We start from the raw sequence: 18,067 nt of genomic DNA, 5'->3' as shown, positions 1-18,067 counted from the left end.
CTTGTTTAACTTCATGTTAAAAACTGTAATTTTCTCTTACTTGTAAAAATAAAATATTTTTTAACAGTTTGCCGTTCCTCTTCTATACTGAGGAGCTACTGATGGAACTATTTCTGTGAAGTAGAATGTTCTCTTCTCTTCATAACCCACATTTTATGACGTGCCTTCACATATTTTTGAACTTTCTCTTTTAAAATGTATTTCCTCCTTCCTTTGTTTTCAATTAATTGCTTTGTTTGAAAAGACTTTTTGCTTATTACCCACTGCTTTATCATTACTAAGTAGAAATACAATCTAAATCACGTTTACAGTACAGTATTAAGAATCTGCAGCAATCACCTAAACATTAAATCTAAAAGTAAGTCCATTACATACTAGTGTCAAAGTGTAAGTACGAAGGGTTTCATCCTACAAAGTAAAGATCATGCCTGCCCTTTGCCTTCAACTCTGACTGATTTCCATAGGACCCAAGGGTGATCACCACCTGACAGCAGCGTACAACACTTTGCAGGACATAGTCCTATGCTTTCTCACAAAACAAACTGCTATACTGTTTAAGAGTGTCATCTTGCAAACTATTTATTCCCATGTGGATGCTCATTCTCACCAGTAGTCCCACTGGAACCAATGAGACCAAGCGTGGGACTAATGAGAGGAGTAACTGTTTATAATATTGGGCTCTTCGCTTTTAAAGAACAGCCTGCTGCCTCTCAATATAATCTTTTTAAAATTATAGTGGTGATACAAATAAGCATCAGCAATTCCCTATCCCAGCATTCTATGCTGGCTAGTTAGAGGACCTGTAGTGCTTGCTGAGATAGGGAATCACTTATATTTATTTATATATTAAACTAACAAAACCCTTGCAATTTTAAATGATTTGGAACCATCATGTCACTTGCATGGCTAGCCTATATAAATATGGTCTTCCCCATTCTCTTCTATTGTTTTTTTATTAGATTGTAACCTCTCCAAGGCAGAGACTTTCTCTTCACATGCATCTATATAGTGCCTAACACACTGGGATTTTAACCCTGACTAGGGACTCAGTCAGTAATGCGACACAAATGTGCAATATTAAGAATAGTAATAAGTAGAACTGTTATGAATGTAATAGTGATATTTACATTGGTTGGTAATTCCATGTTGTCTTTACATTGCATTTGGTAGTCTAAATATTCCCAAGAAGTTACATTTCAAACCACAGAATCTGTTCTCACTCACTGCCCCGAGACCATGCCACTTCCTAAATCACAAAGCACACTAATAAAGAAATAATTAGTGACTGCAGGATGTGCACTGCCAATATTAAAATTCACCCATTTTAAATCTGAATTAAAGAATGACATGACTTTTTTTTAAAACTACAAATACCTTGTATACACATACGTACACTTAGGTATATTTTGTCTAAGTTTTGGTATATTCCACACAAACTTCTTAGTGTGTTCATGGATACATCAGGGATTAATTCTGGGATAAATTCAGTGTCTATTTGCTTTTAGGGCAGAAATTAGCATAGATTATTGCTGCAAAGTAAATGCACCGTTCAGGATATTCAGATCAAGATCTGTGCAAGTTGTTACAAAGGTGGGGCAGGGAGCAAGGTGCCGAATACTTCCCCTGTAACAAGGCTCCGATGGCAGGGGATCTGGGGAGTGTAAATGCTTGAGATTTTTGGGAAGCTGGAAGTTTTGCAGAAGTTATATCTCATGCTTCCCCCACCCTGGGCTTCTTTCCCCCGCCAGGCTAAAGGACAGTAGGCCATAATTTAGTTGTAGTACTTCCCGCAACACACTGTTTCCTGGTAATACTGTTTTTCCTTTGGATTTCATGCACGTTAATGACTATTTAGTAACATTTGAAAATGGAGGCTGTCATACAGTTTAATTTGATATACAATGTTTTTGCACTGTGACCAAAAAGCCTGAGGAGACAAGCAGGGCAATATGAGAGGGTTATGAAGGAAAAAGAAAGAGACAGAGAGAATAGGGGTTGGTAGGGATGATTTTCCCTGCAACATTATTAGAATTTTCTCCCCAGAATTTTAATCTAGTATCTGAAACATACTCTGACATTGACATGTAATATATGTATTACTGCAACTTTGTGGGGAAAAGAAAAAACAAAAACACATCTCCATGGAAAAGAAAGTTTTCATCAAAGTGAATGAATGACATGCTTTCTGCCAAACATTCGGTCTAAAGGTCTGTGGTTTAGTAAAAATTAATTTTCCCCACATATAATATCCAGAGAGAAATCATATTTTATTTGTATATATTATTTCACCTTATAGGATAAAGAGTTAAGGCTTCTTTCAGCTATGTCTAAAGACTGTAGAATATAAAGCAAATCCGCAGTTTAAGGGAGTTCTCTCTATGAATGAGAATCCACTACATTTATGAGTCATATACCAGGAATGGGCAGATACAATTTTCACCCCAAGTTCTTTATATGAAAAACAAAGAGGGGGGAAAGTTGCCACTGAGCTCTATTTCTACGACAGACATTTCCTCCTCAAGCAGAAAATCCATGCCTAAAAAAAAGCCAAACATAACTGAACGTATAAACCAAACACAAAACTATGTATTTTATAAATATGAAAAATTGACATGCCTCAGAGGGATCTCATCTGTTTCTTTAAAGGTTGACGTATCACATCTACAGTCATAAATGTCCTTTTCAAAGGTTTTTAAGATACTTACGGAGTCCAGACCATTGGGAAGGCATCTATTTCTTCTTGTGTGTATTCATCTAACCTCTTGGGGATTCGGCGTGGCTGAGCAAGCTCCTCGACAAGATTATTACGTATGTCTTCTGGGATAACCTGAGGTAGAAGATAATAAATGATTCTCAGCTTTCTAGTTTTTAAGCAATAAATTTTCCCAGTGAGCACTGAAATTCCAAAGAGGAAACCTAAATATCTGTGTGTAGGTACACTTTTCAGAACATTGTGCTACCAGTTCAAGTGGATTCAGTGCTTAATGAATCAACCCATCTAATCAACAGAATTGAGACTACTGCAAAATAATGTTAGTACCTCTAGCTAAGTTGGAATTTGAAGAAATATAATACAGACCATTTAGTATGAGAACCTAACAACATATCTCCAGAAAAACTGTATTCAGTCTTGACTGTAATTAAAAATATAAACATTGATAAGACACCAATTCAAGGTGCTGACATTTTATTTTTATATATATATATATATATAAAATATTTAAAGACAACAGTTAAACAATATAATGCAAAGAAATCCCCCAAACACAATTACAGGACCAGACAGAACCCCATTCCCAGCAGAAGCATGACTGAGTTCCTCAGAAAAAGAGCCCTGTCATCCATTCACTGGAGTTCAAATGGCAAAGCATCTCAAAGTAATTTCAGACAACAGTAACTGACTTGATGAAGTGAAAGGTTAAAGGCCAAAGGACAGAAGTAGTCTCAAAGGCAATCAGATCCAAGTCAGTTAACATTATGTACTAGATCATACTCATCAATCCTTCAGAAATAATAAGCTTGCTCCAAGAAATGAAACTCAAGAGATTAATACTGTTACTGGTACCAATAATCTGTGACTGCTTGATTTGTAAAAAGTATGCTACCAGACACTACAGATATATACAATATGATTTTGATTTCCTTAATATAGCTCATAGTCAAGTATACTTTTCCACACTTCTGCTACACAAAATGCCAAATAAAAAAAATAATTCTTTTTAATGCCATGCTTTCTGTGGATTGTACCCCAAGAAAATAGTGCATACACGTAGCACTAAAGATCTGGGTGTTGGCATTTATTTAATAAAGCACAGAAACACGCTTCACATATTGTTGCTAGAAAGATCTATATATGCTACTGGGTTATAAGCTTAACAAAAATGAAAATATAAATCTGCGTTTTCGACAGAAACCACAGCTGACATGTTCACAATATATTTACGGGTCACTGCTTGACTTAAAATACCTCATGCGGAAAGTAATATTCTAGCTCTTTTACTAACATGCATCTTTACTTCATTTAAGACAGAGAAAGGAAACGATGGTGTACTGAATAAACGTATACATTTTTTTCTGATCACCGCTCTCATATTCTCTCTGTGAGTACACATGCTTCATTTGTTAGAATGTAATTTTTAGAAATTTCCAGTGTAAGGCTGCTGCGTGTTGGCTCCCAGGCACAATGTACAGTATTATGATTACTCTTAGTACAGGAACAACGTTTTTAATTGTGATCCTAACAGCATCTCCAAGACGCTCATTGGCATTTGGTAGTGAGTTTCAGCAGGACTGACAAGTTGTTATTACCTTTATCTAGTGGGTGTGGTGTAAGATATCAACAGAAAGCTACCAACATATTGATCATTGACATTATTGTGTGGTGTATGCATGGAGGGCAAATTCAAATTACAAACATAATGAAAATTATATTATCAAAGTGTATATGCCAGGCAGGACTAAAGTTACTCCCACCCTAGACAAAGGGGAGGAGACAATCACTCAGCATCATAGCAAGGGGAAGAGATTTGAGAAAACAGATCAATATGCATTTTAGCGAACACCAGAGAGGGAAGAAACCAGCATGGAACTTCCTTCATGACCAGACTCCATGTCATCTTCCCCCCAGTTACTTTTGGGGTACCATTTAAAAGAATCCATTTCAAAGGTTCACTGGACTATAAAAGAAATGGGTGAAGAACCCAAAGCTATCTTTCATCTTAGATGACAAAGGAACCGAGCACTTTAGACTCTATGGGAGATCCTGACGGGCTGGTCAGCCATTTCACTGGTAGGTAGATTGGTAAGGAAACTACCTTGAACAAAGGCTGTGGTTTGTTTTGTTAAGACTTAGCCTCTAGAAAGCATTTTTCACTTTTATTTGCTTGTAACCATTCCTAACTCTATCTTTTATATGTGACTCACTTAAAATCCCATTTCCTTTTATTTTACTTGTTTTTCTTTTTATCTAAACCGAACTAGTGTTGTGTTTGATTTGAAGTGAATGTTAACACCAATTAATGTGGCCAGCTGCTGAGTATGTTCTCTTTAAAGGAACAAATGAACTTGACTCACGCTCTGAATGGTCGAAGAGAGGGCCGGACATTGCAGAACACACAGTTTAGGGAAAATTCAGGACTGGGGGTGGGGGGTGTTTGGATCATCTTGCCAGGTGTAACCAAAGCTGGGTGAGGCCAAAGTGTGTGCAGTGATGTTACAAGCAGGCTGCTGGAATCAGAAAGCTGAACCAGGGCTGCTTAACACACACAGACACTCAAGGCATGCTTGTACACTGGCTGGAAGCATCCAGCCAAGACACCTATAGCAGCAGAGCATTTTGAGGCACTCAGGGTTACATGTCAGACAGTGACACAACCCTTCCCTGGTCTGGATTGCACCCCAGAATGTCACATTAATATACACGCTGATTAGTGGAGTAGTCTGGTGAATGAGTACTTTCTGGTTTGGGAGAAACGGGGCTCATACTCCCTCCTATATGGAGACATTATGCTCTGTGAAGTAATTTAGCAAGTTCTGTCCCTTCTTGAGAAGCAAGCTTGGTGAATCTTCAACAGTGAAGATTCTTAGTAGCTTCTGGAGGTTTTATTAGGGTTCTGGGGACTGGAAATAACTTGGGAGGCTTTTTCCCATGGTTTGTGAATTCACAGACTCATTTTTATGCATAACAACTTAGCTTCACCACTGTAGTGCTTCAGTGTAGACACTACCTACAGGGACGAGAGGGGTTCTCCCATTGGTGAAGGTAATCCACCTCCTCGAGAGTTGGTAGCTAGGTCAAATGGAAAGATTCTTCTGTCAACCTAGTGCTATCTACCCTGGGGGATAGGTTTGCTTAATTATGCCACTCAGGGATGTGGATTTTTTACACCTCCAAGTGACATAGTTTAGCTGACTTAATTTTCTACTGTAGACCAGGCCTTAAATTTTGAAAACCAGTTCACGGAACCAAAGTTTACAGATACTGTACTCTATCTTGATTTCCAGTTAGAAATAATCTTGTACAGTAAAAGGCCCTTTGTTTTGGCCAAAATACAGAACAATAAGCCTTCTAATGCATGACAATCTTCAGAGCTTTATGAAGTTATAAAGAAAAAACATTAATATTCAAACTGTCTTTAGCTATAAAGGAAACAAGCTGCTTTTCTCATGAAGGGAGATATTTCAATAACTACATCTATACTTCCTTAAAGCATGAGAAATCAGAACATAACCAAGTACAGCTACTGACTTACATCTTCTGGAAAGAGGTGCAGCCTCTGCATCATAGTTCTTCTGTGCAGGTTCTTTGGAAGCATTCTATAAATAGCCAGTTTAACAATCTGAAAGAGACATATATATTATGAAAAAAATATACATCTGGGTATGAAGCAGACATGCCAAAAGAGCAGAAACAATGAGAAAGAGGTAGGCTGAGCTTCCCCCTGCCCATTCCTCCAGATCCTGGACTTTGCTTCAACAAACCACCATCTGGAGGTGCAGCCTGACCATTCCAAGAGGCCAAGGCTCTGGCAACTGTCAGAAGAGCAGGAGAAATTGGAGGGAGCAAGACTGAGTACCTGTTCATCCACCAGCCCTAGTAGCACAATGCCTGTGCAGACGCAGACATGTACCATGGAAGGCCCCACCACCTTCTATGATGGGGAAGAAGGGAAACAATTATGCAACCTTAACTATCACAGCCACACCAACCACCTCATAGTACAGAATCCTTTCTAAATATTATATTTTAATTGCTCAGGATTAGAGAGCACTGACAACTTTTCTTCTAAATTAACTGATATATGTGATGTGATAATTAATTAATACTGTTGACGGTCACTAAGTGCTGACAATAACATCGTATTTCCCAGTAGGAAAGCTTCCACAGTGAGCTCTATTTGCAGTTGAGGACTAGATATGTTCATAGGGAGGAAGTGGTTGTGAATCTGAAGGTTCAAGGCAATTGGAGTGAAAGTGAGCATGTATGATAGATTTCATGATTCCAAGGAAAGGAAGGAATGAGAGCAACAGAATAAGAACAATGGACTCAAAAAAAAAAAAAAAAAAGCACATTTTAACAAACTCAGAGAACTGGTAGACAAGATCTCACAGGAAGAAAAATTCTAAGGGATACAGGAGTTCAGGAGAGCTGACAATTTCTCAAGGAAACAATATGAAAGGCACAACTGTAAACTATCCTGATGCAAAGAAAAGATAGGAAGACTAAGAAGAGGTCAATATGGCTCCATCAGACCCCAAGGTTTATCTCTGAGTAACAGCTTCTCCTAGAGTGGTGCAGCTTACATTCTTTCCTTGCTCAGGACCCTGGCTGAAGCCACCATCTAGCTCTAATTGCACTGATGAGAAAACACAGAAGTTTTAATTTAAAAAACTAAGCTTAACAGAATTTGAACTGGCTAATTTTCCAATATAAAAAAGGCGCAATGTAAAAAGCAGCACCAACCAGAGTCATTTACAAGCTGATACTTTAGCTACAAAAGGACTCTGATATTGGTACCTGAATACAAAAGAAATATAATTGAGTTTTACAGCAAAAGAACTGAATAGAGGACTACAGAATTCCAAGAAAGCTGTTCTCTAGTTCATAGAATATGTGCATACGGATTCAATATTTCATTAAAATTAGACAATGACTTTTAGTAAAACAGAGAATTTTCTTATATTTTAGCTATACATTTCCAATAAACAGAATTCCAGTTAAAATGATGTGTTTATGTGATGATGGTGATCAGATTTTTAAAAAAACCTTAAACAACAACGGTCTGAATTCTACAATGAGAAACGCACAGAGCCCCATTGACTTCACTGGGGCTCCATCTCGGCAAAAGGGCCTGCCTACCTAGTTCTCTCAGTAGGACTGCGGGCAAAGTTCCAATGATGGGTACTGTTAAGCCAGCATCCACCAAGTTCAATCCTGTACAGTTGTTTATGCACTCCACCAGTTCTTTACTCGTGGTCCTAGCAACAAATAAGATTTTACATCCTATTTTAAAAAACAACACTCCTGCTGATTTACAAGACACTGTAAAATCTTGTCTTTCAATTATCTCATTCTGCTTTATGTACTGAGCCCTGCCTTCAGATTTATAGCTGATGAACAGAGTCCACAGATTTACATAAGATCTTGGGTTCAAAGCATTAAGCTGATGTACACCCCTTCAAATCTGGAATTTCTTTTGATTGATACAGTTTTAGCTATTACCTCTAGACTTAAAACACCTTTGTTTAAGTTGGTCAATTAATACATTTTTGAGACGTTAGTTTAACTATTTGTAAAGCAAACCATGAATGTGCCAAAAACATTAATTTTAAATGGATTGCTCACATGTCCAATAAAAGGTCTCCAAAAAAGTTAACAAAACCAAACCTGGGATAGATATTCACTTCAAGTTTCAAAAGTTCAAATTCTGCTTCTTAAACTACAATGAAATGAATATGGTAGTATAGCCTAGAAATGCTTATTTACACTAACGTATCTGACTTTTGTTGATTAAACAAACCATTTATGTACACAGGACTGGATTACATTTAAACCTGCTCTAGTAAACTCTCACATTGTCAGCTATGCTAGTGAAAAACTAGCATTTTATTAGTATGAAAAATCTTTTTATTAAAATAATTCTAGAGAGGATTCGTACATTAGGACTTAAAGATTTCAACTTGTGTTGGTGGTGATTGACAGAGCCTGGCTCTTATGTGTAGTTTAATACTGCCTTATATACATTTGTCACACCCAGGAGTGGCTAATTCCTGGAAAAGAATCACTGAATAAGTAAAACAAAATTAAAGCTGTTCACCAACAGGACAATACCACTAAGTACTAAATAAATTGACTGAGGTTCCAAGAGAAAGTATATGGAAGTGACTAAGAAGCTAAGAATCCTAGAACATTAGCAACATACCTTCACACCACATTTATCTGAATGAACTAGCCTTCACAAAGATGCAGGATATGAAAGATTCAGCTAAAAGGTATTGAAACTAAAAGAATTTCAGGATATCTGGGATTTTTTTTACTAGATTAGACAGAGCTACCGTACATACATCAAAATTACATAAATCCTCTCCATACCAACTCCTTGGTTCTCTTTCCTGCTTAGTCATAATGCTTTTCTTCTAATTATTTAGGTTCCACTGGGAGTATTTCAAGACTCAGGAGAAGCTGCATCACTCTGGCTTCGAGAGTTTGATTTCTGTTAACACTTCCCTAATATCTGAATATTTTTATTTATGTATATTAATTGTACTTCTCCCAATCCACCCCATCTCACTCCCCATTACTGCTCTGCACAACTATTTAAAACTCTAGAGTTAGAGGAGTACTTTAAATTGATATCCTTCAGCGAGCACAATCCTGAAAGGTACTGAGAGCCTTCCACACTTTGCAGGATTGGGCTCAGAATGAGGAACAGATTAAGAATAGTAAAAGCAATTTGTTTTCATCCACAACCAAACCAGAGATCAAACCACCTGTGAAGTCTTGCTGAGAGTATTTTTAACTTCTAAAATACTTGATCCTGTTCCAATATTCTCCCTAATCCATAGCATACTCACTTCTATGTCTCTACTAATCCAGGCTTCAAAGTTTTGCTCTGGTTTATTAAAAACTGTTCCCCCTCCCCATAGTTTTAAAAGAAAACTCTCTGTATTTGATGTTTTACGAATAGCCTTTTGATATGTATATTACTAGCCAAAATTACTCCTTGTCTTCCCTGACCCAAACTATATAGTCTTTCAAAGACCAACTGTAAGGATTCTGTTCCAGGTTTTTCTTCCAAAAGGTAATCATTATGCAGATGCAATACAAGTCTATGCACGTAAGTGATTTTTAAATAACATTCAAAGGTAAGAATGTTTTAAGCGCCCTTATTTCAATTCCTGCAGCTGCATACATTGGGGCAATGACTCCACTGCAGGCTTCCTCACAGCATATTGCCAGTGTGAAATCTTGTCCTACTTTATAATTATTCTCAGTAGGTGAAGCACACTCTGAGCAATTGTCAACCACTAATTCTTTTCCAGTGGCAACACAGCCACTAAAAACTATGGCCAACTCACATACAGTACTTCTCACTTCTTTAGAATTGTTTTATACTCACTAATTTCATGTGACGTTTTCCAAGTAACTAAATAACCAGCGTCAATTAAATTTTGCTTATATTTTCAATTAGAAAATAAAGTGAAATTTTTAAGTGAATATTTGAGGCCAAAACTTTCTAAACTGAGGTAGCTGAATTAGGCTCCTAAATCCATATCTAGCCACCAATCCAAAAGTAGCTTCATTTGCAAAACTGCCAAGCATCCATAAATTCCACTGAAGTCAATGGAAGTTGCAGGCACTCAATTGCTTTAAAGTCTAGCCACTTCCATTTTTAGGCATCTCAAAAGATGTATGGGCCAAATTTTAGGCATAAAACTTTCACAGTTCTGGTCTCAAACTTTACAGTAATTATGCAAGTGAACTAAAATGTCTGTATGCTTTATTTTTTTATAAAAACTGCCTTTGAGTTCCAAATATGTGCTTCTTGCAAATAAACAAATTGAAAGTACATAATCTCTCTGCTTTTTGCTTTCAAAAATGGGCAATATTGGCAAGATAGGGACATAGTTTGGGAAGTCCAGTGATGCTGCAAGTCAATGCATTCCCTTAGCAGCCTGCAGCAGAAATTAAAGTTGTCCCCAACATATGTCCTAAAGGAAGTTAGTGGTGGTACTACACATGACCTGATTCACTACCACAAAACCAAAGAAAAGGGAAATCATTTTAACCTATGGCAACAGGAGGTTATTGCACTGAAACTAGAAAAAAATGTATTAACAAAATACATGGATCGTCCAACAATCTGCACTTAATCTAAGGAAGTCAAGTGAAAGGTTAAAAATGAAATGGTAATTTCTTCTTCATTAAACACTTCCTGAATAATATGGGCAAGCCCAATATGAAGGAACCCCTAAAACTGCTCATGTAGAAGACACAACCCAGAACATTAGAATTATAAATACTTACTTTAAAACACAGATCTGATCATCTGGTTTTGGAGGCAAAAATTTGCAAGACAGGCTTGATGACTCTGATAACTTCTTGAGACGATTTTGTTCTTGTTAGAGATCAGTCTTCAAGGATAAAAGGTTAAATTCAAAGGTTCACAAGTTAATAGCCACTCTGCTCTACTTGTTAGACAGAAGTATTAGCAATACTCAAATTTCACCCTATAACAATGGTACTTCATAGCTCCAGCAAGTGGAAAGTCCAGGAAAGAAGCTGTTGTATGGCAAAGATGCTGTGATCAAAACTATTCTGTTGAATAAAATGTCATCAATCCAAAGATCTGAAGAAGATGGTGACGAAGAGGTATGATACATCTACCTGCTAATCAAAATGGCTCGTTGCTATCTTTCATTTTTGGCAGCTAAAAATTCAAGAAGATTATAGATCTGATGTGTTGGAAATAGGTTAAGACTGAAGGTATGGGATGATTGAGTTGGTGTTCATCCTGGTCCTGCTTTGAGCAGGGGATTGGACTAGATGACCTCCTGAGGTCTCTTCCAACCCTAATATTCTATGAAGGTAAAAGGGTAACACAGATCAAGATGTCTGAGATCCACTTGGGCTGTTTCAGAATATAGATTTAAAACTTGTTTGCTTCATTTGGCTTTCTCCAGTAGAATTCCTCTGAAATGTGAGAGATTTGATCTTTCTCAAGCCAACTCCAAGTTTCTCTTAAGCTTGACGGGCCAATTTAAGAGTCATTAAAACTTCTTATTCAGAGAATTAAGAGACTAATTTATTTGCTTACTCTGACCATCTATTACAACTCCTCTAGAGCCAATTAGATCTGCCATGCATCAGAATCGTGTAAAATGAAGGCAGGCTGGTCACTTGCTGCTTTAACTTGCCATTTCTCTATGGCTCTTACCTTCCCACAAAAAACAGAACACAGAGGCATGCACAGGAATTTAAATTTGACTGCTTTTAGAGGGGCATGTTCTGTGTCCCCAGGGCCGGAGGAATCCTGTACCCCCACCGATTACTGGGGGGGAAGGGGGATATGCCTCTGCTCCCTGCCCCCATGCATGCCCCCTGAAAAAAACATATGTATTCAGTATAGCAATAGAAGCTAGAACTCCTGTGCTGTTATCTGAGTGCCTCACTGTGAGGCTCTGGGACGTGCAGGCCTCTTTGAATATCCCTTATTCCATGTGTAACAAGGGAATTGTTAACACTGGAGGGGATACCAGGAAATTATTTGTACAACTAGGTGGATCCCCAGCCAGCTGTTATGACAGATTCTGCTCCTTCACCTTGATTTGGTCCCTGGCTTCTGACTTTGGCTTTGACCCTTGGCCTGGTTCCTGGTTTCTGATTCCAGTTCTGACCTGTGGCTCTCTAGGGCTGAGTCTGGCACCACCCACTAGTCCTGACTGCCCACACCCCAACTGTGACAGTTAATAATTTCAAAAGTACTGACAAATCGCTGTTTAATACTGTTTAATATATAATACTATTCATTGTTTAATCATTTAAATTTAAATAACTTCTACCATGTTTTAAATGAAAGCAAATAGTTTGCTAATTACAGGCAGTACACCTATTTAGTATTAAAACGTTTTAGAAGCTTTGAATTAATTTACGTTTGCTAGCTAAAGAATACTTCTGAATACTATTTGTGCAAGTGGATAGAATATAAATAGGATTTTTCTTGTTGAACTTGCTTACCTTATTGATAGATGGTTTAATAAAACATTTTCATACTAATTCTGACGAGATCATACTATAGTTTAGTTACTTTGCAATAAGAGGTTTGTGTTCTGCACTTGTATAGACATAGCAAGGAATACAAAGTTAAGCACTGATTAGAATATGTTGTTTAAACAAGACCTTGTATTGAAGTAGCATGGAGAATGCCAATGTTGGGGGGGGTGGGGTTAGGGGGAATTAGCATAGATTTCCACTTCCAAAAATACTGTTCAAGCTAAGTTTATCAGAAGCTAATCTTGATAGATTCTTAACTATAAATGAATATCACAGAACCAACTCAATATGGAGGATAATCTCATAGTATTTATAGATTTTTCCTATAATTTAGGTCCTGTCCTTGGGCCACTAGAGCACTCTGCCTTTCATCCTGCCATTTCATGCAGTTACAAAATATTGTTGTCTGTGAAATGCAAGTAAAAATTAGAATACACACCCAGGTTGTTAACAGAAACTTTCATGCACATTCAACTACCTATATTATTTTTTGTCGTGTCACTGTTTGTACAGGTTGCAGATAAACTGCTTGTTATGCCATCATGGTCCACTAAACTTACCAAGATCAGAATGATCTATAAGAATAGCTACACAGACAGAATATTTGGCATACTAAACTACCATCTACTATTCTAAACTAACAATGTGACAAAACCAGAAATCAGATCTCTTTCTGATCTCTCTAACCATCAAATTAGATTTTTTGCTTTGAACACAGAGTGAGTTAAATCCCCAGAGTTCTTTAGAGGGTTGTTACACAAGAACACCTTTCCCGCTAAATACAATGAAGTTCTGAATTCTATCACCATTTGCTGAGTCTTTGTCAAACATGTTTTAACTATTGGCAATGCTCTGAATTTGTCTTAGATGAATTTCGCTGGGAACAGTGGGAGTTTGGCAAGAAAAACAAAACTCTGAGTGAATGCCAGAAGGGATCCAGTTCTCAGGCCCTTGCAAATAAATTAGGCTATAGTGCCTCCCAGTGTAAAGCTACTAATATCTGAAGTTCAAACAAAAATGGTAAAGTAGAGAACTGATTTTGGACATGGAACAAATAATAGTTTAGGAAGTCAGTACAGATATAGCAGAGCCTCCCCTTTAAGTGCTTTTTTGTTTTACTTTAATTGAGTACAATTAGACAACTGACTACAAGCAGCAAAGCTCTTTGGGGGCAGTGACTCTCTTTTTGGTCTGTATATGTACAGTGCCAAACACAACAAGATCCTGGTCCATAACTGTATCTCCTAGATGGTACTGCAATAAAACAACAATAATTCAACAGATGCATAATCTGGTGTGATTACAGCAAGTGTTTTAAAATTAGTTATATAAATGTCCTTGAGCCAAATCCTTTTGAAGTCAGGGGGAATTTTCTATTGGCTTTACTGGGCTTTTAAATCAGTCCCTAATGGATGTGTGTCTTAGGGTATGTCTATATAGCAGTTAGATACCTGTCGCTGGCCCATGCCAGCTGACTTTGGCTCACAGGCCTCAGGCTAAGGGGCTGTTTAACTGCAGTGCGGACACCCAGGCTTGGGCTCTCCCACATCACAGGGTCCCAGAGCCCAGGCCCTACTCTGAGCCCAAACATCTACACCACAGTTAAACAGCCCCTTAAGCCGAGCCCCATAAGCTCGAGTCAATTAGCATGAATCAGCCGCGGGTTTTTAATTGCAGTGTAGATATACTCTCAGAGTCTAATCCTTAGAGGTGCTGCACACAACTCTCAGTAAAAGCAAGGGAATGGATTCCAATATGTTTTTCCCAAGTCAGTATCACAAAGCTCATATCTATATATCCAGAGCAGGCAAGATTTTCAAAAATAGGAAGCAGAAGTTAAATGCCTACATCCGCAGTTAGGGTACAATTTTTTGAAAATCTTGGCAATCAATAATATTAAGCTATCAATTAATACCTATTAATCTTCTCCCTCAGCAGAAGTAGTAGTATCCCATTTCTGCATTACACACTGAATCCAGATTTTACCCGGGGCCCAAGTTCAACATGATCAACATTGTTCAGTTCTTGGATACATCATATGTTCAGGATATACCACTGGAAAACAGCTAAAAATCAATCAATAGAATCCACTGTTGAATTTCACTGCAAGAGAGATGCGGGTGTACTGTCTTGCATTCTCTTTTTAAAATCAGCATTATTCCCTCCGGCTGCTTAGAAAGGACTATGATTATTAAGCGATGTACAACTTTGCTAAGACTGGCTTGGGGTGTGTGATTTATGAAAAGGGTCAAATCTTTAAAACTGAAGTCAGTCAGTCAAAAATGAACCAAGTTAAAAACCTTGATTTGCCCATTTGAATAGCATAATGTGAACCACAGTTTTAGCTACAAAGCACAGCATTATATATATTTTGTTGAAATAACTGTCCTTAAAATTGTCACACTTTAGCTCCACACTGAAGGTTAATACAAAACACATTAGTTTCATAGTAGTTACCATCTCATTGTTTTTTTATTAAATTAACCTGTTTTACCCTCTTGACTAGTTCCCCATATGTTATTCTAGTTTTGTGTAGTAGGCTGGAAATGGTAATCCACAGTGTAGGAGCTTTACTCTCACAGCAGGGAGTTCATCTGGTGAAGGATCTCTGGTCTGCACTCCATTTTTCATGCTGTCTAAAGTGCATGTAAGAGCAAGAAGCAGAGTACTCCCCACTCGGTCTGATACACCCACCTCAAGAAGAGCAGAGTTCTAATTCACTTTAAACAGTGAACCTTGCTGTATTAAAAAGAATAAACAGTGCTCCTACACCAGTGGTGGGCAACCTGTGGCCCATCAGGGTAATCTGATTGCGGGCCGTGAGACATTTTGCTGACGTTGACTGTCTGCCGGCATGGCCCCCTGCAGCTCCCAGTGGCTGCAGTTCGCCATTCCCAGCCAATGGGAACTGCGGAAAGTGGTGGGCTGCAGGGAAGTGCTGGCCGCTGCTTCCCGCAGCTCCCATTGGCTGGAAACAGAGAACCGCGGCCACTAGGAGCCGGGGGACTGTGCCAGCGGATGGTCAACGTCAGCAAAATGTCTCACGACCTGCAATCAGATTACCCTGATTGGCTGCATGTGGCCCGCAGGTTGCCCACCACTGTCCTATGCCATATGGGGAGGCCACCACAGGAGGAGTGGGGGAGAGAAAAATCAGGGAAAAGGACAAAAACCAAAGAGGAAAGAAGGAACATAGAAAGATAAGGCATGAGGAGAAACAGAGAGTGATGCAGATTTAGGCCACCAATTCAGTAAAGTATCCCTATTTAGGAGACTATTTAAGCATGAGCTGAACTGGAGAGAGAGAGAGTGCGTGCAGAGGAGAAGGTGAAAGAGTGAATACGTGAAGAAAAAGATGGGAAGGGGAAGACAGAACTCAGAATAAAGGAGAGGACAGAGTGATACAATGGAGAAGAGAGTAGCTGGTCACTCAGGAGATCCCAACTACAAACTAAACACCAAAATTTCTATTTTCCACCTTTGTAGTAACTAGGGTTTCTTTTTTTGTTTGTTTTTTTTTAAAGTAAGGTTTGGTGAAAAGGCAAATGGAAGAGCTTGATTCAGTTTTTTGTCCATCGGAAGAATAGCAAGTCAATATGATGAAATAGTTCCCCTAAACTAGCTAAGGAGAGCAAAAGTTAAAATGAAACAGGTTACTTACCGCTGTTGGATCTTTTAGGTGAAGTTGTGTTGCTGTCACTTGTTTTAAGCCACCTGGATAACTAAAAAAAACCCAAAGAACATATTTAATAATTAAGACAGTGAAACAAAATAAAAAAGACAGTGATTTTTTTTCTAATACAATGTTTGATTCTGTAAACACTTTTTTTCATTATTACTCACTGTTGAATTATATTTGTAACACGTTATCTGCGTATTATAAATTTTACATAAATGGCTTTCATGGACACAAGCAGATCAGTACACAAGGCTGAAAGGTTTGAACTAAAAAAAATATTGCCAGCTGATCACAGCTAGGCAGGTGGCAAGTTACATCATGCGCAAGCTATTATCCCAACAAACAGCTTATCATTATCATTACTTTGCCCTCTGTTCCCTAATCCCATTTACCTATATTGTAAGCTTTATGGGGGAAGATGTTGTGTTTACTGCTGTTATAAATCTTATCGGGTCCTACAAATTTGGTATTTTTTCCAACTACTGATCTGAACTTTGGATCTGGTCCAAAATCTATTGAAGTCAATGGGGGACTTTCCATTACTTCAATGGATCAGCTCCAACTTCATAAAACCTTAAGAACTGAAAATATCAGTATTGTCAGTACATGGAATACATTTAGAATATTCACTTAAAACTGCAGTTATCTGAATACTACTATAATTCCCTCCCTCTACTAACACCCTCAACTCCACTTTTATGTTTTCCATACAATTATTCAGATTTTCAGAATAGATCTATTTTAATAATTAGAGATAAACCAACTAATGTGGTCATATTCGAAACACGGGAGCAACTGTTCCTATTTGCTTTGACTGACTGATTAGAATTCCACCCATAAACAAATTATTCCTGCCAGTACTAAATACAGAAGCTTGGGAAATAACCACTATTGACAGCTTATATATCAATTTTGTCTCCATAGTACCTCATGTCTTAAAAGTTTTCTCAGTGATTTTTGGAGAGATTTAAATCACACAGATGTAATTCTGTAACATCAGAATGCATTCTTTATCTTTATTCAGTTAAACCTTTTGCATTGGAAAATGATCTTGATCTTGCTATTTGCCCTTTGGTATAATAACGTAACTTAAGAGGACTTCTGCACTGCTCTTAAATTGTTGTTTTTTGTTTAGTTGGCTTTTTTAGTGTTTTACAAAACAAAATCCCTTTTGCGATTTAATTAAAATGATATTCCTGTTCTTGGCTTCACCTCCATCCAGTAAGATTGTTTTGCTAGGCAAATTTAACTTATGCCTTCTTCTGACGTCTTGTATCTCAGATGATTTCCCTAGCAATAGATATTGTGCCAGGGTGGACAGAGAAATTTAACAGAACATAAGATTTATGACACACAAAAGGAATTTCCTTTGAATTCACATTTTCTAGTTAGTGAATTTACTTAAAAGCAAAATGGATTTCAGCATCAGTCTCTGCTACTAACTTCTTTGAGCATTTACTATCAAATCATGGACCACTTACCCTGTGTGAGAAGAATATACTTTCTGTTCCCATTTGTTACCAGAAAATGCAATGTGTCTCGTATTTATTATGACAACATGGTCTCCACAGTCACCTAGATTATAAAGGATAGAAATTTCAATAGGAGATATCACA

At 37.8% G+C, this 18,067-nt stretch overlaps 1 protein-coding gene across 1 annotated transcript in view; it reads right to left on the bottom strand.

Moving 5' to 3' along the window:
- Positions 1–18,067, bottom strand: part of MRPL13 (mitochondrial ribosomal protein L13) — a 51,068-nt gene that overhangs the window by 19,802 nt on the left and 13,199 nt on the right. Inside the window, exons 3-6 of the mRNA XM_077809854.1 lie at positions 17,933–18,026; positions 16,434–16,494; positions 6,252–6,338; positions 2,706–2,827 (exon numbers count right to left, since the gene is read on the bottom strand). Coding sequence (XP_077665980.1) covers positions 2,706–2,827; positions 6,252–6,338; positions 16,434–16,494; positions 17,933–18,026 — 364 coding nt within the window. The remainder of the gene's footprint in view (positions 1–2,705; positions 2,828–6,251; positions 6,339–16,433; positions 16,495–17,932; positions 18,027–18,067) is intronic.

This window comes from Eretmochelys imbricata, chromosome 2 (genome assembly GCF_965152235.1).
Source record: "Eretmochelys imbricata isolate rEreImb1 chromosome 2, rEreImb1.hap1, whole genome shotgun sequence".
Taxonomy (NCBI): domain Eukaryota; kingdom Metazoa; phylum Chordata; order Testudines; family Cheloniidae; genus Eretmochelys; species Eretmochelys imbricata.
The sequence above is the reverse complement of the archived record's forward strand: the minus strand, read 5'-3'. Positions and strand labels throughout refer to the sequence as shown.